The sequence below is a fragment of the Pongo pygmaeus genome, chromosome 6 (assembly GCF_028885625.2).
Source record: "Pongo pygmaeus isolate AG05252 chromosome 6, NHGRI_mPonPyg2-v2.0_pri, whole genome shotgun sequence".
Lineage (NCBI taxonomy): Eukaryota > Metazoa > Chordata > Mammalia > Primates > Hominidae > Pongo > Pongo pygmaeus.
This window is the reverse complement of record NC_072379.2, coordinates 95,237,412-95,264,366: the sequence shown is the minus strand read 5'-3', so window position 1 is coordinate 95,264,366 and position 26,955 is coordinate 95,237,412. Positions and strand designations below refer to the sequence as shown.

The following is a 26,955-nucleotide window of genomic DNA, read 5'->3' as shown; positions in this document are numbered from 1 at the left end:
TAAAAATTATGTAAAACCAAAAAGAAATGGCTCCAAGCATTACTTTCACAGGATGAATTCATATTTAAAGAATTAAAACTGTGAACTCACGCAGCAAGGATTTTAACGTGAACTTGTTTAAGGGGACTAACATGTAAATATGTATTTCCCCAGAATGCTAACACTGTAGCTACAATGCCCTAGATTTTGTTTATAATTATATAAATACATAAAAAAATCTATCCATAACTTTATATTTGTCTATATCTGTGTTTATGTCTACATCTTCATCTACAATTACATCTGCCTCTGCAACTACTTCTTTTCTATCTCTTTATGTACAGTTGAAACTAGATTTCTTTTACCTACCAGCTTTTGGTGGCTCATGAAGTTCCAGATGCTGGGAATTTTCAGAATCTGATAGCATATTCAGGTCCCTAAAAATTAAAACAAAACATTAAGAAAGATATTGAGGAAATCTGAGACAAAGAGCACTTTTTTCCAACTATCCTTAATTTTTTTCATAGGTAAATGAGAAGTGGTTAATGATATAAAGCAACTCCAAAGCATGCCTACCCTCCTAACCCAATATATATTTGCAATGCAGTTAAAAGTCACAGCTGATAAAAATGATTATTTAAGGTGAAATCTTTATGAATTAAACGTAAGTTCATTTTTAAATACATATCCATGAAATCTAAATGGGTTCAGGCTTTCATTTAAATGAAGCATGTTTCCATAAAAGCATGAAAGGGAAGAGGCTGTTGACACAATCAGAAACTAAGTTAGCTGAATTCTTTCTATGCTTTAGGCTTTGATTCACTTTATTTTATAATTCCAGAAAATCTTGCTAACTGGCAAAGGTTCCACCTTAACAATTTTAAATTAAAAGAGTCATGGATAGCCAAAAAATGGAAACAGAAAGATGGGGAAAAACTCACAGTCTTACACATATTTCTGCTTCCCCACTTTGTTGACTAATGATACTCTGAACTTCTTCATATGTTTTAGAAGTCAAGGGAATTCCATTCCATTCCAATACTTGCATCCCTAGAAAGACAAATTTGAATATAAAATCAAACGTGTGCTATCTCTAGTCTGGGTACATAGGGCATTGAAGACATTTATTTGCATTTAGAAGTCAACTCAGCACACCATTTCAGAGAACATCAGTTCCAAGTTCTCTGCAACATTAATACCAAAACCATTATGTAGTTTGATCTCATTAACTTACCTGAACACATAAAATATATTTAATACAACATGCAAAATTTTGCTTTTGAAAATCTGTTTAATATTATCAAACGCATGCATTCTATTCACACTGCCATAAAAAAAATTATTGAATGTATATTGCTCAGACCAATTTTGTATAGGAAACAAACAAACAAACAAACAAACAATTAGAAACCCCAATATAATTTTCCTGTGGGGAACAAGCTACTAGAAGAATGTATTTGGTACTTTATCATGAAATGGGAGCAGTAGAAAAAAGTCATTTGGATTTCTCCATTTCAGAAACTGTTGTAGCTTCTATTTTGTCCAGATGAAACAGAATGCCACTTCCTGTCTTTTTCTTCACTGCATGCCAGACATCCCTGAATTGAGGAATAGCAGGAATGTTACAGGAAGGGCAGCTGCATGGATCTGTGACCTGTGCACTAGTACAAGGCCCTGTGCTCAGAAAGGCCTATGCTTGGTTTAATGCTCTGCTGTTGTCATCTTGAAATTCTTAGTAACATTTGAACAAGGAACCCACATTTTAATTTTGCATTGGGTTTTGTAAATTATGTAGCTGGCCTGGCCTGACCTGGTCAGGGCATTTCATTTTTCCTGTCTAGAAAGATAATTTCATAGAAAAAAGAAAAGTGTAACATAATTAATATTTCAATATTTTACATCTAGCTCCTTTGGTCCATTTTATATGAGCTGTCAGAATCATTGAGGGGTCCATGTGTGGCATGATTCACATTGTCCTGACATGCAGCTATGTGAACTGGGTATAGTAGATGAACCCATCCAAGGTAGTGCTCAAATATTTGCGAACTCTACCAGCTTTATTTGAGAAAAATGTCTATATACCACAATTATGTTGTTGAACCATTAGTTTGTTTTTTTTTTTTAAGACAGGTCTCACTTTGTCACCCAGACTGGAGTGCAGTGGTGTAATCTCTGCTCACTGCAAGCTCCGCCTTCCAGGCTCAAGCGATTCTCCTGCCTCAGCCTCCCAAGTAGCTGGGATTACAGGTGTGCGCCACCACGCCTGGCTAATTTTTGTATTTTTAGTAGAGACAGGGTTCAGGGTTTCACCATGTTGGCCAGGCTGGTCTCAAACTCCTAACCTCAAATGATCCACCTGCCTCAGCCTCCCAAAGTGCTGGGATTACAGGCATGAGCCACTGTGCCTGGCCTGAACCATTAGGTTTTTAATGAGCTTCACAGATGCCTATGTGAAATTACCTATTGATCATCATTGGCTCCAATGGGAAATTCTAAACATGGCATGATTGTATCTTTAAAAGTTTTGATGATTGTATGTTAGAAAGCATATTACCAGTTGCACGTAAGTAAGGGAAAAGCTTTTACACTATAGTCAAATGGTAAAAGAATTCCATAAAAAGGCTCATAGTAACACAAACAAGAATGACTTTTCTATAACTTACTCCAAGGAAACTTTATCTTCAGATGGGCCTTAGGTTTATTTCAACAATCCCAGGCTGTTGTACATATAAAATGAGAAAATTATGTAAAAGACAGTGACAACACCACTAAAGAAAAATATAGCACACTGAAAGAGGAAAATAAAGCACTTTTTTTAAATAAGGAGGAAGAGTACATTAATAAACAGATGATTTTGAATTCAATCAAATTAAAGTTATTATATTTCAGAAATTGCATTGTCACATTTCTGCAGGAGCACATACTATGAAAAGGAATAGTCACATATTTTCATGCTTTTCCTGTTGAATTTACCTGTTCATTCTTCACATCCCAAAATAAAAGGGCAAATTTACAAAACATAATTATCCCATAAAATTAAAAAAAATGCTTCTAAAAAACTTGTATGGTTAATAAAATTTCTGAAAAAATTATACAGATAACTAGGGTCTCGCCTGGACATACACCTGACACCATAAACTACATGATCTGCTCCATACCACAATGCACCAACAGAAATTCTTTTTGCGCCGCCTCGGTTTCCCACCCTAGTTGTTTCAGTGCTGCAGTTCAAAAGATTGGGACAATTCTTTTATCCTGGCTTGTTGCCTACAGTGAGACACCATAGGGAATATGACCACTGAACACAATCATTTAATAATATTTTCCTTTTCTATTGTCTATCTTCTTACAAATTCTATGAGCCATATTAAAATAATGAATGATATACAGGTATAACAAATCACTCCTTATTTATCTCAAAAGAGGTTCTAGTAGTTGTGAAAATTAAATATAGCATTTGGAATATATATGAAAAATATTTGTTAATTGTAAAATTATACAAACTTTTTAAAAATGCATGCAAAAACTTGTTGAAAATTATTATGCTCTGTGGATGTTCAATAATGTATCTTGTCATTCAGTAGTTTGAATGTAAGCATTTTTAATCTCAAGACAGCTTTTTACACTGTGTTTTAGAAAGATTTTCTGGAAAACATTACCCATGTGAATTATGATATTTATTATTTAGTATTATGAATAAACATTTATATTTTCTTTACATTTAAATTATTACAAATTTCAGGTAAGAAAGTGCACAGATGAGACTTCAATTAAATTCCTTGAAAGTACCTATTTTAATAGCTTTTTATTATTAATATTTATTTATTTTTTGAGACAGGGTCTTGCTCTATCACCCAGGCTAGAGTGCAGTGGCGTGATCTTGGCTCACTGCAACCTCTGCCTACCGGGTTCAAGTGATTCTTCTGCCTTAGGCTCCTGAGTAGCTGGGATTACAGGCACCTACCACCACACCCAGCTAGTTTTTGCATTTTTAGTAGCGACAGGTTTCACCATGTTGGCCAGCCTGGTCTTGAACTCCTGACCTCAAGTGATCCACTGGCCTCAGCCTCCCAAAGTGTTGGGATTACAGGCATGAGCCACCACGCCTGGCCTTTAATAGCTTTTAATAGGAAATTAAGACAGTCTGGATTTTTGCTGAATATGTAGCAGTGATGATAGGATTTGTTGCAGAGTTTCTCGCTGAATAGGCTACTGCACACTGAAAAAGACAATAATTAGGTAATTCAAGAACTTTAAAAATATTAACATAAAACATTATCAAATATATGTTTTCATAACCTCTAGGATTACTTAATATTGTATGCTCCTTAAACGGGCAAAAGCTATTCCTCTCTTTATAATACAAAATTTCATGTTATGTTATTTCTTGATCTATATTTAATATTTACCATCACATTAAAAACATCTTACTAAAATTATTCAGTTAGTTAAAAATCTTACAGCTTACTCTACATCCAAACATATGCCACACAAAAGCTCGTGACATCTGTTCATTTTATTCATTCCACATGTATTTTTCTAACACTTCATATGTGGTAGGCACTATACAATTCATCACCTTTGTTTATGTCTAACATTTTATGATATTATACATAAAATGATAGTCTACTAGAAAACAATTGGAAATATCTAAGCAATTAGTAAAATAAAGATCATTCACACAGGAGGAAGTTCCAAAACTTTTGCAAGTATATGAAGAAAACCCCAGATTCATTAGTCATCAGAAAGTACAAATTGAAGCCATAATACATTACCTAACTGTCATCATATTGGGACACATTTGAAAACCATAAAATGCTATGTGTTGATTGGGATGTGGGATTGGTGACCTTGACTTCATCAAGGAGATATTCTTGGTAGATGGTTATTCTGGTTTATTCTCTCTATATAATGTGAGAATACTATGACTATAAACAGATAAAATAAAACAACCTCTTATTTACAATTTATTAACATGTAATTATCTTAACGAGAATGCACATGAGTACAACTGTTCTGGAGGGCAATCTGGCAGAATGCAGTTAAATAAAGCATATGCATACTCTATCACCTAAAAATTCTCTTTGTGGGTATGTATTTGTGAGGAGGTGGAGGTATCAAGAGAAATAGGCATTGAGAGCATTGAGAGTGCTGTGAATGCTCACAATGAAAATACTTGGCAGAGGCTGGAAGAAACAGACCATACCAGGTGTTAACACCAGAAGGTGGATCCATCCTAAAGTCTTTGCCAAGTTAAAAACAAGTGAGAAACAGGATCTCACCTATAGGGCAATGTTATTTATGTTGATTTAAATAACATGCACACAAAATAAATCATTACATATTTTATGAATAAATACCAAGCATCTCATAAATTATAATAGTTGTTCACGGAAGAGAGAGCAGAATGGGAAAATAAAATAAGATAAAGGAAAATGAATGTGTTAATAAATGAATAAAGAAATGAAAAAAATGCAGGAGCAGACCTTGAAAAAAAATAAAGGCCCAGACCTAATTTAAAAATATGTAGTATAAATTATTTGTAATTTGTTTGCTATCTTTTCCATACTAAGATTATTAATCATGACTATAGGTTAATTTTCCAAATTTGAACAATCGCTCTCAGGAGTCTTCTATAAAGCACTAGCAGCAGCAGCAAAAGATCAGCTGAACATGGCCATCTCCCCTGGCAGAGTCAACAGCAAACACATCTTGCAAGTGGGCTTCAATACAATTGTCCAAATCAATTATACTAATTGCTCATTCATTTTAATGTTAGGCAGTGTTAATGTATGAGAAAGACATAGATAGAGAAGTGGATTTTATTTTTTAAATTTATATATTTTTCATATTTTACAATTTTGATCTATTTATATATTAACATAAAAGGGAGAAAGGTAAGAAGGATGGAAGAAAGGAAAGAAGAAGGATGAAAGAAAGGAAGGAGTAAAAAGAAAGGAAGAGGGGAATCTTTGGTAAATGAAAAAATTAGTATTTGATTAGTGTCCTGCTTACTTACAGAACAAGGAGATACACTCAGTCATAATAAGAGATTTGAAACTAAGGTATATTTTCCTGAGTATATTTATTTTGAAATATACAATAAACTATTTGTGATGGTTAATATTGAGTGTCAACTTGATTGGATTGAAGGATGCAGTATTGTTCCTGAGTGTGTCTGTGAGGGTGTTGCCAAATCAGATTAACATTTTAGTCAATGAGCTGGGAGAGGCTGACCCACCCTCAGTCTGGGTGGGCACCAGCTAATCAGCTGTCAGTGTGGCTAGAATAAAGCAGGCAGAAGAAGTTGGCAAGAGCCGACTTGCTGAGTCTTCCAGCCTTCATCTTTCCCTTGTGATGGATGCTTCGTGCCCTAGAACATCAGACTCCAAGTTCTTCAGCTTTTGGACTCTTGGATGTACACCGGTGATTTGCCAGGGACTCTTGGGCCTTTGGCCACTGTTGGCTTCCTATTTTTGAGGCTTTGGGATTCAGACTGATGCACTACTGGTTTCCATGCTCCTCAACTTGCAGACGGCCTATCATGCGACTTTATATTGTGATCGTGTGAGTCAGTTCTCCTTAATAAACTCCCTTTCATATATACATATATCCTATGAGTTCTATCTCTCTAGAGAACTCTGACTAATCCACTACTGTTAAGTATATTCACTCTACTGTGCTATTGAACACTGGATCTTATTTATTCTCTCCAACTGTATTTTTGTACCCATTAACCAACCTCTTTTCATGCCTCACTTCAAATCCTTCCCAGCCTTTGGCAACCATCATTTTATTCTCCATCTGTATGAGATCAACATTTTTAGCTCCTACATATGGAGTGAGAACATGCAATATTTTATTTTCTATGATTGGCTTATTTCATCTAACATAATGACCTCCAATTCCAGCCATGTTGCTGCAAATGATGAGATCTCATTCCTTTTTATGGCTGAATAGAATTCCATGGTGTATATATGTACAATCTCTTTACCCATTTATAAAATTTTGAAGTTGAAAAGTGTTGTGTTGAAGAGCTAATCTCATAATAATATTGATATTTTTTGTAATTATTATTGCTATTATTTTTATTTTTTGTATTCATGGTTCAAACAAAACTTAAAATAGAGCCTCAATATACAAAATATGTAAAAATGGGCCTACTTTCATCAAAGCAGGCTCAATCTGTCTTCTAGCCTCCTCACCATTCTCCAGGTCCTATTCTATAGGTACCCTTAGACACACCCTGTTTCCCTGATGTACATGAGTTGTGAATTTAAAATAACATCACAACCTGAATAAGGGCATAAGAACAATTGCTATTAACTAGGACACTGTTTCTTGAGATGTACTGGAAGGAAGGTACTCTGAATTTCTGTTTATTGAAAATGAAATCTTAATTGGTTTAAAAACTATAATTTTTTTACCCAATAACTATAGGAATAAGGCTTCCAAATAGAGCTCTGTGTAATATTTAGCATTAAAAATTAAAATTCACGTATCTCTCAATAAACAGAATACACACTATTTTTATATAGATAAATATTTTCTTTATCAGAAATATGGTTTATGAGCCACCTTGCTGTTAGTAGCTGACTGTTGATATGTTCTTTTCACCCTAATTGAATTGTGTTCACATGTAGTTTGGTTATTTACTAGTTGCTGTGCCCTTGAGCAAGTTGGTTAATCCTCTATCCTTGACTCCCTCAAGGGGATTTTACTTGCTAGATGACTGCTCTAGTTTTATTTCCATCCTATGATGGAGAATACAATATGACAGAATGGGAAACACAAAACAGCTGCTTGTTTACAACTTGTAAATATGATTTTTTGAGCTGAAGGTTTATATAAGAAATTTAAAAAATACTTTAGGATCCTAAAGCCTCCATTTTGTTCTTAATTATTTTCCTTATCTATAGCTGTTCTTGACATATACAGTAAAACTTCCCCAAGCATAGAAATCATGTCATCTAATTTCTCTTTTTTGCACTTCCCACATCTCCTCTCATGGCTCTCTCAGTGGCAGTTTTCCATGTTCTTTGGCTTTGTCTTTGCTCCCCAGGGTGCCAATGGTATCCCCCTTACCGAGTTTCTTTTCTTTCGGCATTGTTACATTGTTACATTTATAACATTTGGATTTGTTAACTCAGCATGGGACATCCAATCTGCAGTCTGAATCTTAATTTGGTTTAAATCTACATGCCAAGCAGACAAATATTTATCATTAATGCCACTAACCCAAAGTTGATTTAAACGCAAAATACCAAAATTTTACTCCATCATACACTTAAAAAACATGTGATACGTCATCATCTTATCTCTTCATAATATAAAGATAATATAATTTTAAACTCATTAAAAATTTTAATGCAAATTTTATAAATGAATATTCTTTCAAATTTTAGTAGTATTAAATATACATATATAGGAGATTTGCAGTATCATCCTACTCTTTTGCTTTAAGTCACTGTATTTTTATATTGAATATAAAATGAATGAAACAGATTGTTATGCAAACTTATATGCTATGATAATATACTCCGTTTCCATTTTTGGGCAGGACTGTTGACAAGAATTCTTTAGATAAATGTTATACATCATGGATATCTTTTTAAATAGCTCAGAGTTAGAGAAGGTAAATTCTGTATTTGAAACTGTCATTGATTTGGGATGTGATCTTGGACAATTTACTTTCCATGCACTTTCTTTCACTCTCAAATTTTGTGAAGAACAAGCAATTAAAATTAGCAAAGTGTGGCTTGCATATATAAACTCCCAAATGAAATAAATTTACATATTTTTAAAACTTTTCATCACATTTTGAATAAAAGAAATTTAAGAAACACCAAAGACTACAGTTGAATGGTCTGAGCTGACTGGTATTTCTTTTCTAGGTCTCAGTACATTGAAAGTATTTAGAGTCAATGACTTCTTTACTCACCTATCTAAAATAGATTTAGCTCCAATCACAAAAAAGTATAATTGTAAAATAAACATTCTTACTTATATTACAGTATTAATGGTTAACAATAAAAATATTGTTCAAATGGATTTCATGAGTCAAATGTGTTATAAAAGCACAAGTCACAACCATTTTTTAGGCTAATGTTATATAGTAGGTAAGATCCTTATAAGTACTGTAGTTTTAATCTGTTATACTATATATTTAAAAAGTGACACCTAAGAGGTGATGTGACTTGTCTAATATCCCACAGAATGGTAATACAGAAATATGAACCCCAACCATCTCCTAGGCCAATGCATGTATCAGTAAATAAAAAAATTCATTCAACTTATGCCAACTAAACCTACTTGCTAGCCTACCTGAAGGCAAACTATGTTCAAATATGTGTAACTCAGCAAAAATAACATCTATTATTTGTAATGCCATTTAAATTACAACACAATATGATAATTTGGAAATTGTATTAATTGCCTACACGCTGATATTATTTGGAGGCTTGGACATGCAAAAACTGAAGACGTTATTGAATGAAGAGAAAGTTGCTGTGGGATATATCACTTATGGTGAGTAAACAGTGACAGAAATGAATAAAATTTGATTGGGTCTCTTATCCCTTTTCCCCATCCCACTCCCAGAAGAGAAGACAGTATCATATTTCTCCAGGCGGATTGATGCAAAATTATGCTGAATCTTACTGGGAAGGAAAATAATGTAAGAAGGATGAAAGAATAGGAGGTGCAGAGTCAGTGCTAGGGAGGAAATGGTGGTTGGAGGTTCCAAAGGAAGTAGGGACCGGCATCCTGCTTGTTTATATTGTCTACGGAAGATGTCTAGCATATTTTTTAAATAAAAATTGCCAAGAGGTGCCTTTAGAAAGTTGAACACTAGATTCTGTGACTCTCAATGTAGGCAAAACTACTCTTGTGAAAACTTGGGCACAGTTAAGGGAGCCACTCATTATCAGGGAAGTGTGCTAGCTTTGACACTGCACTCTTAGTGGCGTGGATTAATGTACAGAGGCCCAGACTCCAGTGTTCTAGAATGTGTAATACCCTCACCGGGAAGTTCCTCAAGGCACGTGGGGCAGGAAACACCAAATGATGAATGCAATTCAATTTCCTACCAACAGATGAAAGAAAGATGGGAATTGATTACATTTGATTTACAGAAAAAGTAATATTTCTTACACTCAAATATGACTGTTGCAAAGATATGCTTTTTAAACATACTTAGTGTGAATAAGGAAATATAATTAGCCATGATTTGTGGACCAACCTGTTAGAAGACTATCATGATAGGATTCGATTTCTAATCACTATGACCACTAAAACAATCCAGTCCAGTATTTCCTTGAAGGATTGGTATAGATGCCAAAAGCCACTGTATAGCTACAGTTCATTGTATTTCTCATTCTTTTTTTTTTTTTTTCTTTTATTATTATTATTATTATTATTATTATACTTTAGGTTTTATGGTACATGTGCGCAATGTGCAGGTAAGTTACATATGTATACATGTGCCATGCTGGTGCGCTGCACCCACCAACTCGTCATCTAGCATTAGGTATATCTCCCAATGCTATCCCTCCCACCTCCCCCCACCCCACAACAGTCCCCAGAGTGTGATGTTCCCCTTCCTGTGTCCATGTGTTCTCATTGTTCAATTCCCACCTATGAGTGAGAATATGCGGTGTTTGGTTTTTTGTTCTTGCGATAGTTTACTGAGAATGATGATTTCCAATTTCATCCATGTCCCTACAAAGGACGTGAACTCATCATTTTTTATGGCTGCATAGTATTCCATGGTGTATATGTGCCACATTTTCTTAATCCAGTCTATCATTGTTGGACATTTGGGTTGGTTCCAAGTCTTTGCTATTGTGAATAATGCCGCAATAAACATACGTGTGCATGTGTCTTTATAGCAGCATGATTTATAGTCCTTTGGGTATATACCCAGTAATGGGATGGCTGGGTCGAATGGAATTTCTAGTTCTAGATCCCTGAGGAATCGCCACACTGACTTCCACAAGGGTTGAACTAGTTTACAGTCCCACCAACAGTGTAAAAGTGTTCCTATTTCTCCACATCCTCTCCAGCACCTGTTGTTTCCTGACTTTTTAATGATTGCCATTCTAACTGGTGTGAGATGGTATCTCATTGTGGTTTTGATTTGCATTTCTCTGATGGCCAGTGATGGTGAGCATTTTTTCATGTGTTTTTTGGCTGCATAAATGTCTTCTTTTGAGAAGTGTCTGTTCATGTCCTTCGCCCACTTTTTGATGGGGTTGTTTGTTTTTTTCTTGTAAATTTGTTGGAGTTCATTGTAGATTCTGGATATTAGCCCTTTGTCAGATGAGTAGGTTGCGAAAATTTTCTCCCATTTTGTAGGTTGCCTGTTCACTCTGATGGTGGTTTCTTTTGCTGTGCAGAAGCTCTTGAGTTTAATTAGATCCCATTTGTCAATTTTGGCTTTTGTTGCCATTGCTTTTGGTGTTTTAGACATGAAGTCCTTGCCCATGCCTATGTCCTGAATGGTAATGCCTAGGTTTTCTTCTAGGGTTTTTATGGTTTTAGGTCTAACATTTAAGTCTTTAATCCATCTTGAATTGATTTTTGTATAAGGTGTAAGGAAGGGATCCAGTTTCAGCTTTCTACATATGGCTAGCCAGTTTTCCCAGCACCATTTATTAAATAGGGAATCCTTTCCCCATTTCTTGTTTTTGTCAGGTTTGTCAAAGATCAGATAGTTGTAGATATGTGGCATTATTTCTGATGGCTCTGTTCTGTTCCATTGATCTATATCTCTGTTTTGGTACCAGTACCATGCTGTTTTGGTTACTGTAGCCTTGTAGTATAGTTTGAAGTCAGGTAGTGTGATGCCTCCAGCTTTGTTCTTTTGGCTTAGGATTGACTTGGCGATGCGGGCTCTTTTTTGGTTCCATATGAACTTTAAAGTAGTTTTTTCCAATTCTGAGAAGAAAGTCATTGGTAGCTTGATGGGGATGGCATTGAATCTGTAAATTACCTTGGGAAGGATGGCCATTTTCATGATATTGATTCTTCCTACCCATGAGCATGGAATGTTCTTCCATTTGTTTGTATCCTCTTTTATTTCCTTGAGCAGTGGTTTGTAGTTCTCCTTGAAGAGGTCTTTCACATCCCTTGTAAGTTGGATTCCTAGGTATTTTATTCTCTTTGAAGCAATTGTGAATGGGAGTTCACTCATGATTTGGCTCTCTGTTTGTCTGTTATTGATGTATAAGAATGCTTGTGATTTTTGCACGTTGATTTTGTATCCTGAGACTTTGCTGAAGTTGCTTATCAGCTTAAGGAGATTTTGGGCTGAGACAATGGGGTTTTCTAGATATACTATCATGTCATCTGCAAACAGGGACAATTTGATTTCCTCTTTTCCTAATTGAATACCTTTGATTTCCTTCTCCTGCCTAATTGCCCTGGCCAGAACTTCCAACACTATGTTGAATAGAAGTGGTGAGAGAGGGCATCCCTGTCTTGTGCCAGTTTTCAAAGGGAATGCTTCCAGTTTTTGCCCATTCAGTATGATATTGGCTGTGGGTTTGTCATAAATAGCTCTTATTATTTTGAGATACGTCCCATCAATTCCTAATTTATTGAGAGTTTTTAGCATGAAGGGTTGTTGAATTTTGTCAAAGGCCTTTTCTGCATCTATTGAGATAATCATGTGGTTTTTGTCTTTCATTCTGTTTATATGCTGGATTACATTTATTGATTTGCGTATGTTGAACCAGCCTTGCATCCCAGGGATGAAGCCCACTTGATCATGGTGGATAAGCTTTTTGATGTGCTGCTGGATTCTGTTTGCCAGTATTTTATTGAGGATTTTTGCATCAATGTTCATCAAGGATATTGGTCTAAAATTCTCTTTTTTTGTTGTGTCTCTGCCAGGCTTTGGTATCAGGATGATGCTGGCCTCATAAAATGAGTTAGGGAGGATTCCCTCTTTTTCTATTGATTGGAATAGTTTCAGAAGGAATGGTACCAGCTCCTCCTTGTACCTCTGGTAGAATTCGGCTGTGAATCCATCTGGACCTGGACTTTTTTTGGTTGGTAAGCTATTGATTATTGCCACAATTTCAGCTCCTGTTATTGGTCTATTCAGAGATTCAACTTCTTCCTGGTTTAGTCTTGGGAGGGTGTATGTGTCGAGGAATTTATCAATTTCTTCTAGATTTTCTAGTTTATTTGCATAGAGGTGTTTGTAATATTCTCTGACGGTAGTTTGTATTTCTGTGGGATCGGTGGTGATATCCCCTTTATCATTTTTTATTGCATCTATTTGATTCTTCTCTCTTTTTTTCTTTATTAATCTTGCTAGCGGTCTATCAATTTTGTTGATCCTTTCAAAAAACCAGCTCCTGGATTCATTGATTTTTTGAAGGGTTTTTTGTGTCTCTATTTCCTTCAGTTCTGCTCTGATTTTAGTTATTTCTTGCCTTCTGCTAGCTTTTGAATGTGTTTGCTCTTGCTTTTCTAGTTCTTTTAATTGTGATGTTAGGGTGTCAATTTTGGATCTTTCCTGCTTTCTCTTGTGGGCATTTAGTGCTATAAATTTCCCTCTACACACTGCTTTGAATGCATCCCAGAGATTCTGGTATGTTGTGTCTTGGTTCTCATTGGTTTCAAAGAACATCTTTATTTCTGCCTTCATTTCGTTATGTACCCAGTAGTCATTCAGGAGCAGGTTGTTCAGTTTCCACGTAGTTGAGTGGTTTTGAGTGAGATTCTTAATCCTGAGTTCTAGCTTGATTGCACTGTGATCTGAGAGACAGTTTGTTACAATTTCTGTTCTTTTACATTTATTGAGGAGAGCTTTACTTCCAAGTATACGGTCAATTTTGGAATAGGTGTGGTGTGGTGCTGAAAAAAATGTATAGTCTGTTGATTTGGGGTGGAGAGTTCTGTAGATGTCTATTAGGTCCGCTTGGTGCAGAGCTGAATTCAATTCCTGGGTATCCTTGTTGACTTTCTGTCTCGTTGATCTGTCTAATGTTGATAGTGGGGTGTTAAAGTCTCCCATTATTAATGTGTGGGAGTCTAAGTCTCTTTGTAGGTCACTCAGGACTTGCTTTATGAATCTGGGTGCTCCTGTATTGGGTGCATATATATTTAGGATAGTTAGCTCTTCTTGTTGAATTAATCCCTTTACCATTATGTAATGGCCTTCTTTGTCTCTTTTGATCTTTGTTGGTTTAAAGTCTGTTTTATCAGAGACTAGGATTGCAACCCCTGCCTTTTTTTGTTTTCCATTTGCTTGGTAGATCTTCCTCCATCCTTTTATTTTGAGCCTATGTGTGTCTCTGCACGTGAGATGGGTTTCCTGAATACAGCACACTGATGGGTCTTGAGTCTTTATCCAGTTTGCCAGTCTGTGTCTTTTAATTGGAGCATTTAGTCCATTTACATTTAAAGTTAATATTGTTATGTGTGAATTTGATCCTGTCATTATGATGTTAGCTGGATATTTTGCTCGTTAGTTGATGCAGTCTCTTCCTAGTCTCGATGTTCTTTACATTTCGGTATGATTTTGCAGTGGCTGGTACCGGTTGTGCCTTTCCATGTTTAGCGCTTCCTTCAGGAGCTCTTTTAGGGCAGGCCTGGTGGTGACAAAATCTCTCAGCATTTGCTTGTCTGTAAAGTATTTTATTTCTCCTTCACTTATGAAGCTTAGTTTGGCAGGATATGAAATTCTGGGTTGAAAATTCTTTTCTTTAAGAATGTTGAATATTGGCCCCCACTCTCTTCTGGCTTGTAGGGTTTCTGCCGAGAGATCCGCTGTTAGTCTGATGGGCTTCCCTTTGATGGTAACCCGACCTTTCTCTCTGGCTGCCCTTAACATTTTTTCCTTCATTTCAACTTTGGTGAATCTGACAATTATGTGTCTTGGAGTTGCTCTTCTCGAGGAGTATCTTTGTGGCGTTCTCTGTATTTCCTGAATCTGAATGTTGGCCTGCCTTGCTAGATTGGGGAAGTTCTCCTGGATAATATCCTGCAGAGTGTTTTCCAACTTGTTTCCATTCTCCCCGTCACTTTCAGGTACACCAATCAGGCGTAGATTTGGTCTTTTCACATAGTCCCACATTTCTTGGAGGTTTTGCTCGTTTCTTTTTATTCTTTTTTCTCTAAACTTCCCTTCTCGCTTCATTTCATTCATTTCATCTTCCAGGGCTGATACCCTTTCTTCTATTTGATCGCATCGGCTCCTGAGGCTTCTGCATTCTTCACGTAGTTCTCGAGCCTTGGTTTTCAGCTCCATCAGCTCCTTTAAGCACTTCTCTGTATTGGTTATTCTAGTTATACATTCTTCTAAATTTTTTTCAAAGTTTTCAACTTCTTTGCCTTTGGTTTGAATATCCTCCCGTAGCTCGGAGTAATTTGATCGTCTGAAGCCTTCTTCTCTCAGCTCGTCAAAGTCATTCTCTGTCCAGCTTTGTTCCGTTGCTGGTGAGGAACTGCGTTCCTTTGGAGGAGGAGAGGTACTCTGGTTTTTAGAGTTTCCAGTTTTTCTGCTCTGTTTTTTCCCCATCTTTGTGGTTTTATCTACTTTTGGTCTTTGATGATGGTGATGTACAGATGGGTTTTTGGTGTGGATGTCCTTTCTGTTAGTTTTCCTTCTAACAGACAGAACCCTCAGCTGCAGGTCTGTTGGAGTACCTGGCCGGCCGTGTGAGGTGTCAGTCTGCCCCTGCTGGGGGGTGCCTCCCAGTTAGGCTGCTCGGGGGTCAGGGGTCAGGGACCCACTTGAGGAGGCAGTCAGCCCGTTCTCAGATCTCCAGCTGCGTGCTGGGAGAACCACTGCTCTCCTCACAGCTGTCAGACAGGGACATTTAAGTCTGCAGAGGTTACTGCTGTCTTTTTGTTTGTCTGTGTCCTGCCCCCAGAGGTGGAGCCTACAGAGGCAGGCAGGCCTCCTTGAGCTGTGGTGGGCTCCACCCAGTTCAAGCTTCCAGGCTGCTTTGTTTACCTAAGCGAGCCCGGGCAATGGCGGGCGCCCCTCCCCCAGCCTCGCTGCCGACTTGCTGTTTGATCTCAGACTGCTGTGCTAGCAATCAGCGAGACTCCGTGGGCGTAGGACCCTCTGAGCCAGGTGCGGGCTATACTCTCCTGCGGCACCGTTTCCTAAGCCCGTCGGAAAAGCACAGTATTCGGGTGGGAGTGGCCCGATTTTCCAGGTGCCGTCTGTCACCTCTGGAAGGGGAACTCCCTGACCCCTTGCGCTTCCCGAGTGAGGCAATGCCTCGCCCCTGCTTCGGCTGGCGCACGGTGCGCTCACCGACTGACCTGCGCCCACTGTCTGGCACTCCCTAGTGAGATGAACACGGTACCTCAGATGGAAATGCAGAAATCACCCGTCTTCTGCGTTGCTCGCGCTGGGAGCTGTAGACCGGAGCTGTTCCTATTCGGCCATCTTGGCTCCTCCCCCCCTGTATTTCTCATTCTATGTGTTATTTGGAACAGACTGAAACAGAAAGTGGCTGAATGAGGCAGAATAAGGGATATGAGTATATTAGTATAATTTGATTGACTCCTAGAAAATAATGTTACATGGGGAGTTATCCAATAATAGATATGTAATGTCATCATCTCATTTGAAGTAGATGGCAGTTTATAAGTTTATAACTTCTTCCTAGTTTAATATCACAATTTATTTGTGAGAATGCTCAGAATGGATGTTTTTTACTAACTTTCTAATAAAATCATATAAACAGATTAATACTGGTCTGCTGTGGTTTGAATGCCTCCTCAAAAACTCATGTTGCAATTTAATTGCCAATGTTATGGTATTGGGGGGTGGGTAGGGCCTTTAAGAGATGATGAGGCCAAGCCCTAATGGATGGATTAATGCCATTATTTCAGGAGTGGGTTAGTTATCCCAAAAGTGGGTTCCAGATACAAAGGATGAGTTCAACCTGATTTCCTTACTCTCTCTGTGTTGTACGCTTACTTGAAAGAGCATGCCTCTTCACTATTTTATGACACAGCAAGAAGGTCCTCTCAAGATGCCAGCACTGTGATCTTAGACTTATCAGTCTGAAGAACTTTAAGAAATGAATTTCTTTTCTTTATAAATTACTCAGTCTCTGCTATTCTGTCATAGTAGCAGAAAACAGACTAAAATGCTATCAAATCTTATGAATACCATAACCATTTAACAATAACAAACTAAACCAATACTATATGGATTGTGTAGAAATGCATAATCAATTGAATGGACTTAGGAAGCTAGGGTAGTTGATGCACTTAAGAATGAGAAATGCTTGCCTTAACTGTTGCCTCCTCTGCTTTAAGTATTCTTACTGAATTATTAATAGTTTAACTTCAGTTATGTTGATAACCTTTATGATATTCATATATTCTGTACTGTTCCTTTTTAACTGTTACTTAAATGTATCTTACTACTCAGATGATAGATTTTAACATAAAATATCATCACTTCATACTAGGAAAGTGTCTCCTAACAAATATAAATGCTATCTGAACTAGTGGCAAAATCATCATCATTGCCACCACCATCTCCACTGAACATAGATATAAGGACAATATAAATTTCATTTTATAACATAATTTGACAGGTAAAATACCCAGAAGTTTGCATAGATTACTGAGGCATAACTCATGTGTAAAATGAGACAAAATGGAAATCATGTTTCTGAAAAAGAAAGTTAGAAGAAATAAATCTCTCAATCAAAATTTAAGAGTAAAAGGAAAATTCAAATATATTCATCCTACAGCATAAGAAAATAAAATGTTTCCTTTGACAAAGGAGGAGAGAGGTTTTATCACAACCCAAATATTAAAAGTATGCTTCACAAGAAATAATACAACACGGTCAATTGCTATGTATAAAAATGTTAATTAAAGATTAATATTTTAATTTAAGAGGAAGAAATACTTCCAAACTCATTGAATAAGGCCATTATTACCCTGATACTAAGGCCAGACAAGGATGCTACAAAGGAAAATTACAGACCATTATCCCTGATGAACATAGATGCAAAACTCCTCAATAAAATACTAACACACTGAATTCAACAGCACATTAAAATGATCATCCACCATGATCAAGTGGGATTTATCACTGGGATGCAACAAGGTTTGAACATATATAACTCAATACACGTGCTACACATTAAAAAAAATGAAGAACAAAAAGCATATGATCATCTCAATAAATGTAGAAAAAGCATTTGACAAAATTCAACATCCTCTCATGATAAAAAACTCTCAACAAATTGTATATACAAGGAATATACCTCAACATGTTAAAGTCCACGTATGACAAATCTGCAACTAATATCATACTCAATGATGAAAAGTTGAAAGTTTTTCTCTAAGACATGGGTATCCATTCTCACTAATTCCATCAACATAGTACTGGAAGTCCTATCAAGAGCATTGGGAAAGAAAAAGAAAGAAAATATATCTATACTGGAGAAGAAAAAGTAAAATTGTCTATTTGCGGATGACATGATGTTATATATGGAAAAGAGTCAAGACTCCACCAAAATACTGGTATAATTAATAAAGAAATTCAGTAAAGTTACAGGATATAAAATCAACAACAAAAATCAGCCTATACTGTACTCAGCTTATACTATGCACTTCTAAACACTGACAAACTATCTGAAAAAGAAATTTTAACGTATCATACATGATAGCTACAAAAAGAAACTATTTGGGAATAAATTTAACCAAGAAGGTGAAAAATCTATGCACTGAAAATGATATTACTTATGAAAGAAACTAAAAACGACACAAATAATAGAAAAAATATTATATGCCTATGGATCAGAAGGCTCAATATTGTTAAAATATCCACGCTAACCAAAGTGATCTGCAGATTAAATGCAATCCCTATCAAAATTTCAATGTAATTTTTCATAGAAATAGAAAAAAATCTTGAAATTCATGTGGAACCACAAGAGATATGGCGTCTATGGGGTAAGGCTTGGCTCCTCTGAAAAGGCAGGCAAGAGTGGGAAGGATTGCGTTTTGTTGTTTGAGGGCTAGCTTAGCTGCAATACAATAGGACACCAGGTAGACTTCTAAGATTTTTGACTCTGGTTCGTGACTCCTGGATGGCACTTCTGGACCCACCTGGGGCCTGGTGGACCTCGCCACCCTGAAGGGAAAGACATAGGCCTGGCTGGCTTTGCCACCTGCTAATTGTAGAGTTCCAGGGCCATGAGTGAACATAGGCAATAGACAGGAAGTGGTTATAGCAGGCCTTGGGCAAGATCCAGTGCTGTGCTGGCTTCAGGTCTTACCCAGTGTAGTCATAGTGACGTTGGCCACAGGGGTGCTTGTGTCACTAAACCCTCAGCTTCAGGTGGCTCAGAACGGAGAAACAGAGACTTTATGTTTGGGAGAAAGTAAAAGAAGAGAACAAGTCTCTGTCTGGTAATCCAGAGAATTCTCCCAGATCTTTTGCTACACCACCAAGGTTGTACCTTCACAAGTCTGCCAGAACCACAACATTACTGGGCTTGGGGTGCCTCCTAAAGCAGACACAGCTTAGATCATAACATCAAGTCATTTGAAATATCTGGAAAGCCTTTCCAAAAGGACAGTTACAAATAAGCCCAGACAGTAAAGACTAGAGTAAATACCTAACTCTTCAATGCCCAGACAGGAAAACATGATCTCACCAAATGAACTAAACAAGGCATCAAGAAACAATCCTGGAGAAACAAAGATATGTGACATTTTAGACAAAGAATTCAAAATATTTGTGTTGAGGAAATGCTAAGAAACTCAAGAACACAGAGAAGGAATTCAGAATTCTATCAGATAAATTTAATAGAGTATGAAATAACTAAAAGGGATCAAGCAGAAATTCTGGAGCTGAAAAATGCAATAGACAACTGAATAATGCATCAGAGGTCTTTAATAGAAGAATTGATCAAGCAAAAGAAAGGATTAGTGAGCTTGAATACAGGCTATTTTAACATACACCAAGAAGACAAAAAAGGAGAGAATTTTAAAAATAAAGCACACCTACAGGATCTAGGAAATGCCTCAAAAGGGCAAATCTAATAGTTATTGGCCTTAAAGAGGAAGTAGAGGAAGAGATTGGGGTAGAAAGTTTATTCAAAGGGATAATGACAGAGAATGTCCCAAACCTAGAGAAATATATCAATATCCAAGAACAAGAAGGTTATAGAGGGCCAAGCAGATTTAACCCAAAGACAACTACCTAAAGGCATTTAATAATCAAACTCCCAAAGGTCAAGGATAAAGCAGCAAGAGAAAAAAAAATAACATACAATACAGCTCCAATACATCTGGTAGCAGACTTTTCAGTGGAAACCTTACAGGCCAGGGGAGAGTGATATGAATATTTAAAGTGCTGAAGAAAAAAAACTTTTACGTTAGAATAGTATATCTGGTAAAAATATCCTTCAAACATGAAGGAGAAATAAATACTTAACCCAGACAAAAAAAAGCTGAGGGATTTCAATACCAGAGCTGTCCTACAAGAAATGCTAAAGGGGGTACACTTCAATCAGAAAGAAAAGGACAGTAATGAGCAATAAATGATCACCTGATGGTCCAAAATTCATTGGTAATAGTATGTACACAGAAGAACACATATTATAACACTGTAACTGTAGTGTGTAAACTACTCTTATCCTAGGTATGATGAACCAATAAAAAATAATAACTACAACAACTTTTCATGACATAGCATAATAAGATAGAAATAGAAACAACAAAAAGTTAAAAAGTGGGGGGATGAAATTAAGGCATAGAGTTTTTATTAGTTTTCTTTTTGCTTGTTTGTTTACACAAATAGTGTTAAGTTATTATCAGGTTAAAATAATGGGTTATAAGATAGTATTTGCAAGCCTCAAGGTAACCTCAAACCAAAAAGCATACGATATATACACAAAAAATAAAAAGCAAAAACTAAATTATATCACTAGAGAAAATCACCTTCACTAGAGGAAAACAGGAAGGAAAGAAAGAAGAGAAGACCAGAAAATAAACAACAAAATGGCAGGAGTAGGTTCTAACTTATCAGTAATAACATTGAATGTAAATGGACTAAACACTTCAATCAAAAGATATAGAGTGGCTGAATGGGTGAATAAACAAGACCCATTGTTCTGTTGCCTACAAGAAATACACTTAACCTGTAAAGACACACATAGACTGAAAATAAAGGGATGGATAAAGATATTTCATGCCAATGGAAACCAAAAATGGAAACCTAGAAATTAATAACAGAAGGAATTTGGAAACTATTCAAGTACATGGAGTCACTATACTTAGAAAAAGTAGATTTCAAGACAAAAGCTATAAGAAGAGACAAAGAAGGTCACTATATAACGATAAACAGGTCAATTCAGAAAGAGAATATAACAGTCATAAATATATATGCACCCAACACTGGATCACCCAGATATGTAAAGGAAATATTGTTAGAGCTAAAGAGAGATGTAGGCTCCATTACAATAATAGCTGGAGACTTCAAAACCCCATTTTCAGCGGAAAATCAGACAAAGAAACATGAGACTTAATCAACACTATAGACCAAATGGATCCAATAGATATTTAAAGAACATTTCATCCAAGAGCTGCGGAATACACATTATTTTCCTCAGCACATGGATCATTCTCAAGGATAGACCACATGTTAGGTCACAAAACAAGTTTTAAAACATTCAAATAATGAAAATCACCAAGTATTTCCTCTTACCACGATGGAATAAATCTAGAAATAACAAGAGGAATTTTGGAAAGTATTCAAATATATAGAAATTAAACAATATGCTCCTGAATGACCAGTGGATCAATAAAGAAATTTAGAAATTGTAAAATTTCTTGAAACAAATGATAATGAAAACACATACTAAAACCCATGCAAAAGCAGTACTGAGAGGGAAGTTTACAGCTATAAGTGTCTACATCAAAAAGAGAAAAAAGTTGAAATGAAAAATCTAATGACGCATCTTAAAGAATTAGAAAAGCAAGAGCAAACCAAACCCCAAATTAGTAGAAGAAAACAAATAATAAAGAACAGAGCGGAAATAAATGAAATCAAAATGATAAAAATACAAAAGCTCAACAAAACCAGAAATTGGTTTTTTGAAACAGATATATGAAAAGGTGCTTAACATCATTGATCATCAGAGAAATGAAAATCAAAACTACAACAAAATATAATTTCACCCCAGTTAAAATGGCTTATGTCCAAAAGACAGGCAATAACAAATGCTGATGAGGATGTGGAGAAAAAAGAACCCTTGTCCACTGTTGGTGGAAATGTAAATTGCTACAGTCAACATGGAGAACAGTTTGGAGGTTCCTCATAAAACTAAAAATTGATTTATCATATGAACCAGCAATCCTACTGCTAGGTATATATCCAAAAGAAAGGAAATCAGTTTATTGAGGAGATATCTGTACTCCTATATTTGTTGCTACACTGTTTACAACAGCTAAGAATTGGAAGCGACCAGAGCAAGTTTCTGTCTCAAAAAAAAAAAAAAAAAAGAATTGGAAGCAACCTAACTGTCCATCAACAGATGAATGAATAAAGAAAAGGTGGTACATATACACAATGGGGTACTATTAAGCCATAAAAAAGAACAAGATCCAGTCATTTGTAACAACATGGATGGAACTGGAGATCATCATGTTATGTGAAATACGCCAGGCACAAAAGACAAACATCGCATGTTCTCACTTATTTGTGGGATCTAAAAATCAAAACTATTGAACTCATGGATATAGAGAGTAGAAGGATGGTTACTAGAGGTTGGAAATGGTAGTAGGGGGTTGGAGGGAAGGTGGGGATGGTTAAAGGGTACAAAAAATAGAATAATTAAGACCTACTATTCGATGGCACAATAGTGTGACTATAGTCAATATTAACTTAATTGTACATTTCAAAATAACCTAATGAGTATAAATGTATTGTTTGTAACTCAAAGAATAAATGCTTGAGGGCATGGATACCCTATTCTCCATGATATGTTTGTTTCTCTTTGCAGGCCTGTATGAAAACATCTCATGTACCTCATAAATATATATACCTACTATTTATCCAAAAAATTAAAAATTAAAAAGTTATACTTTGCTTATATTGGAGTCAATTATACTATATGATTATTATGAATGATATAATCAAAATTAAAAGGGTAAAGTTGATGCATAATTTCTTTCATAATTAGAAGTGTCACAAGATGTAAATAACATAGAGAAGTCAGTTCAAACAATAAAAATATCAGTAACCATTTTATCATCCTGAGAGAATCTTCAAAGAAATAAAATTATGTGTCAAGTTATTTCATAAAAAGTGCAAATATTCTATTCTTTATATCACAATGAAGAATTAGCAGATAATTCACTTTGACTTGGTAGATGTTTAATAAATAACATAAAAAATCAAATGTCATTTGATCCCTGAATTCCATTTGAAAAGTTATCAATTTCTTTAATAAATAGAATTCAATTTCAAATGTTATCAATCAATGTTACAGTGTATACAATATCCTGCAATAATTGATTTTCCATTGAAAAATAAGAATTGGCTAAGAAGAAAAAACAGTTTAACAGCAATTTCTGCCAACTGAATAGAATAAAACTTAACTCTGTTCCCTCGAGCTTTCTAATATTCATGTAGAGAAATACTTTCTCTAATTGTAAATAGGATTACAATTGTAAAAGTAATGGCAATATAGTTCTATATGAATTATAGAGGGTTTTCATATGTATACCATCTGATTGGTGGTTATTTCAGTTAAAAGGAGTAAAATTTAACCTGTTTCACTTGTGGTAATACCTCTGGTATTAATAAGGAGCACCAATACAGGACTCACACAAAAAAGTTATTTTGCCCATTTTTTTTCTCATTTTATCTTCACAGCAATCCAGTAAAATAGATAGGGTAAGCAAATCCCCGTTTTCACAATAAAACCCCCATAGTTTTAGAAACCACATTTGGTGGCAGTTTGAAAAGCCAGGTCTCCTCATTCCTCATCTAAGTTAAGAAATTTTGGTATTATAAAGGTTTTTTTAATTTTTAAGTTATATGGAATATCTAATTATAAACTTCTGGCTATTTTATAGCTAATATCTTAGATGTAAGTGCATAATCAATAAAAATAAATATATTGAATTATAATAAAACATCATATCAGGTCCACAAATATTTAGTCAGTAAGTGCCAAAGAGGGTACTAAATTCTGGGCCATTTATATCAATTAGTTATAATTTCTGACATGGTTACTCCTACTATGGAGTAGGAACATCATGAAAAAATGCTCACAGAAGGCAAATAACATCATGGCTCTGGGATCAGAGTGGGGCTGGTGGGTATACAGATGGGAGGTGAGCATGGATAAAGATGAGTTTGTATAGCTGGAATGTGTTGTGGAAGGCTTACAGCTAAAAATGTATTCAGACTTAATTAATTTGCTAATATTAAGACATAAAAGGAAAGGTTTATAATAATTAGATCATTATTTTAATAACATCTTGCCATTTGGAGAGGATGCATGCATTTCTCCTCCAACTTCAGCAGGTTAGTGTCAGTTTCTTTTGTGTTTTCTCTGTTTCTTGTACATACTTCTATTATCCTCAAAACGTTATACTTTAATTCATTCGCTTATGTAATTGCCTCTGTTGTGACAATGGAGACATTAGTGAATGACAATTTGCTGAATGAATGAATGGATAAAATCAGAGACAGACTGGAAGCCCAGAGAATGGTTAAGATTTAACAAAAATAAGACAGGAATTCAAAATTGCAATTGATTATTAATTCTTACATGAAATAAAATTTTCACAAAATATTATCATGATGAAAAAATAGGACTGCTGAGAGTCAGTTCTTGGAATCAATATAGTACTTAAATTCATTTTTCCACAGTTTATTAATGCAAACTGTCTAAGCACTCTAAAATATTGAGAGATTTTGTTCACTTTTGTTCTCATAAATAAAGTGATATTGATACAGACAGAATTTTCTTAAAGTATTACAGAATGATTTTCCTTCATAAACATTAAAACTGTGGCTCTTGGCTGCCTTTTGTCCTACTGAGATGCAAATTACAAATGATAGAAATAAAAAAAATATTGAACTGCTACCTGTAGAACCACACAAATGCCGGGCATGGTGACTCACACCTGGAATCCCAGCACTTTGGGAGGCCAAGGTGGGCAGATCACCTGAGATCAGGAGTTCCAGACCAGCCTGGCCAACATGGTGAAACCCCGCATCTACTAAAAATACAAAAATTAGCCGGACATGGTGGCTGGCGACTGTAATCCCAGCTACTCAGGAGGCTGAGGCAGGAGAATCACTTGAACCAGGGAGGCAGAGGGAGCAGTGAGCCGAGATCACGCCATTGCACTCCAGCCTGGGCGACAGAGCAAGATGCCGTCTCAAAAAAAAAAACCCACAACTATACATTTATATGGTATAATTCCTACTAAAATATATGTATTTATTGTGTTAATTTAAAATAAGATGTAAGACTTAGATGCAAAATACTCTGTTGGCTTGCTGTACTATGCAGGGATTTAAGTTTTTAAAAAATGGTGAAGGGATTTTGGCTTATAAATGTGAATACCTAATAAATGAATGAACATATTGAGATCATTTTCATTAACTAAATTAAATACACATATTGTGTTGATATATATGTGTATCTATTATACATATATATAACTATTTCTCAACACCTCCCCATTCCCACGTTGGTCTTAACTTACATAGGTTCTTAGCAACTCTCCTTGCTTCTACTCTTTACCTCTTTAAAACTATTCTTAATACAGAGTGATCCTATTTAAATGTCATTCAGCTTATGTCAGGTCAATTGCTTCTCAACTCACATAAGTACACCTTAAAGTCCTTACAATGGCCTGCAAGATTCGACCCCTGCTACTTCTCTGAGTTTTGGTATCTGCTCTCTCATGTGTTCACTCAGTTTCAGCCACGTTGGCTTCCTTTCTGTCTTGCTGTTCTTGGCACACACGAGGTATGCTCTTGCTCAGGATATTTGTTTCCTTGTCACTTCTCTGCCCGCAACGTAAGACAACTCCCAGATCATTCTTTCCCCTCCTTAGTGGCTTTACTGAATTTTTGCCTACTTGCCAAAGTTTTCTCTTACCACCTCATGTCAAATTGCAACCACATCCTTCTACATGCCATACCCACCCTCCTTGCTATATTTTTCTCCTTAGCATTTATTACCATCTAATATATGATACTTAATATATTATATGAAATATATTTAACATTTATATATGATATTAATATTTGTTATTATCTGTCTTAGCTATTAGAATGTAAGATCCATGCTTTCTTCACTGAAGCCCTCACATGTCCAAGAAGAGAAATTGCTTTATACAACATGTACTAAAAAAAACTTTGAAAAAATGAATGAATAAATAATGGCATTCAGCAAACTCATGTGCTGTGGCTGACAGTGACTAGGATTTGCGGAATGAGTAGAATGTAAAAGGAAACAACAGTAGCTTAAGAGAAAATAAAGGAATCTTACTTTCTTTCATTACTCTCAGTGAAATTTTATACACACACACACACACACCCCTTTAATATGAATTTCTTGAGTACTGAAGTAAAAACCTGCATTCTTGTAGGCTATTGTTTCCACATGGGCACTTATCATTGTATCTGGAATAGTACTCCATAACTATGCTGAACTATTAAAAATTAATTAAAATAAATGAGAACCTTAAAAGATCTGTATAGTTCCTGGACAGTGTCTTGCCCTCAGGAGCTTATAGTCTGCTCTTAGAAACTACCTGAAAGTTACTTGGAATTCTTTCAAGTGGAGGAAAAATCTGTAAGCTCCATTTAGTCATGGTGTTGGTTCTAATGCAAGTAGAGTCAACCAATGTATTCTGCATTTCTTTATTTCTGTATGTTCTTTCAATGAAACTAAAAGAATACATATATCAAAATTAAAAGGAAGACAAACATCATTAATTTAA

General features: G+C 35.7%; 1 protein-coding gene across 1 annotated transcript in view; it reads right to left on the bottom strand.

Moving 5' to 3' along the window:
* PCLO (piccolo presynaptic cytomatrix protein) overlaps positions 1 to 26,955 on the bottom strand; it is a 403,634-nt gene that overhangs the window by 87,093 nt on the left and 289,586 nt on the right. Inside the window, exons 11-12 of the mRNA XM_054495632.2 lie at positions 921 to 1,029; positions 349 to 416 (exon numbers count right to left, since the gene is read on the bottom strand). Coding sequence (XP_054351607.1) covers positions 349 to 416; positions 921 to 1,029 — 177 coding nt within the window. The remainder of the gene's footprint in view (positions 1 to 348; positions 417 to 920; positions 1,030 to 26,955) is intronic.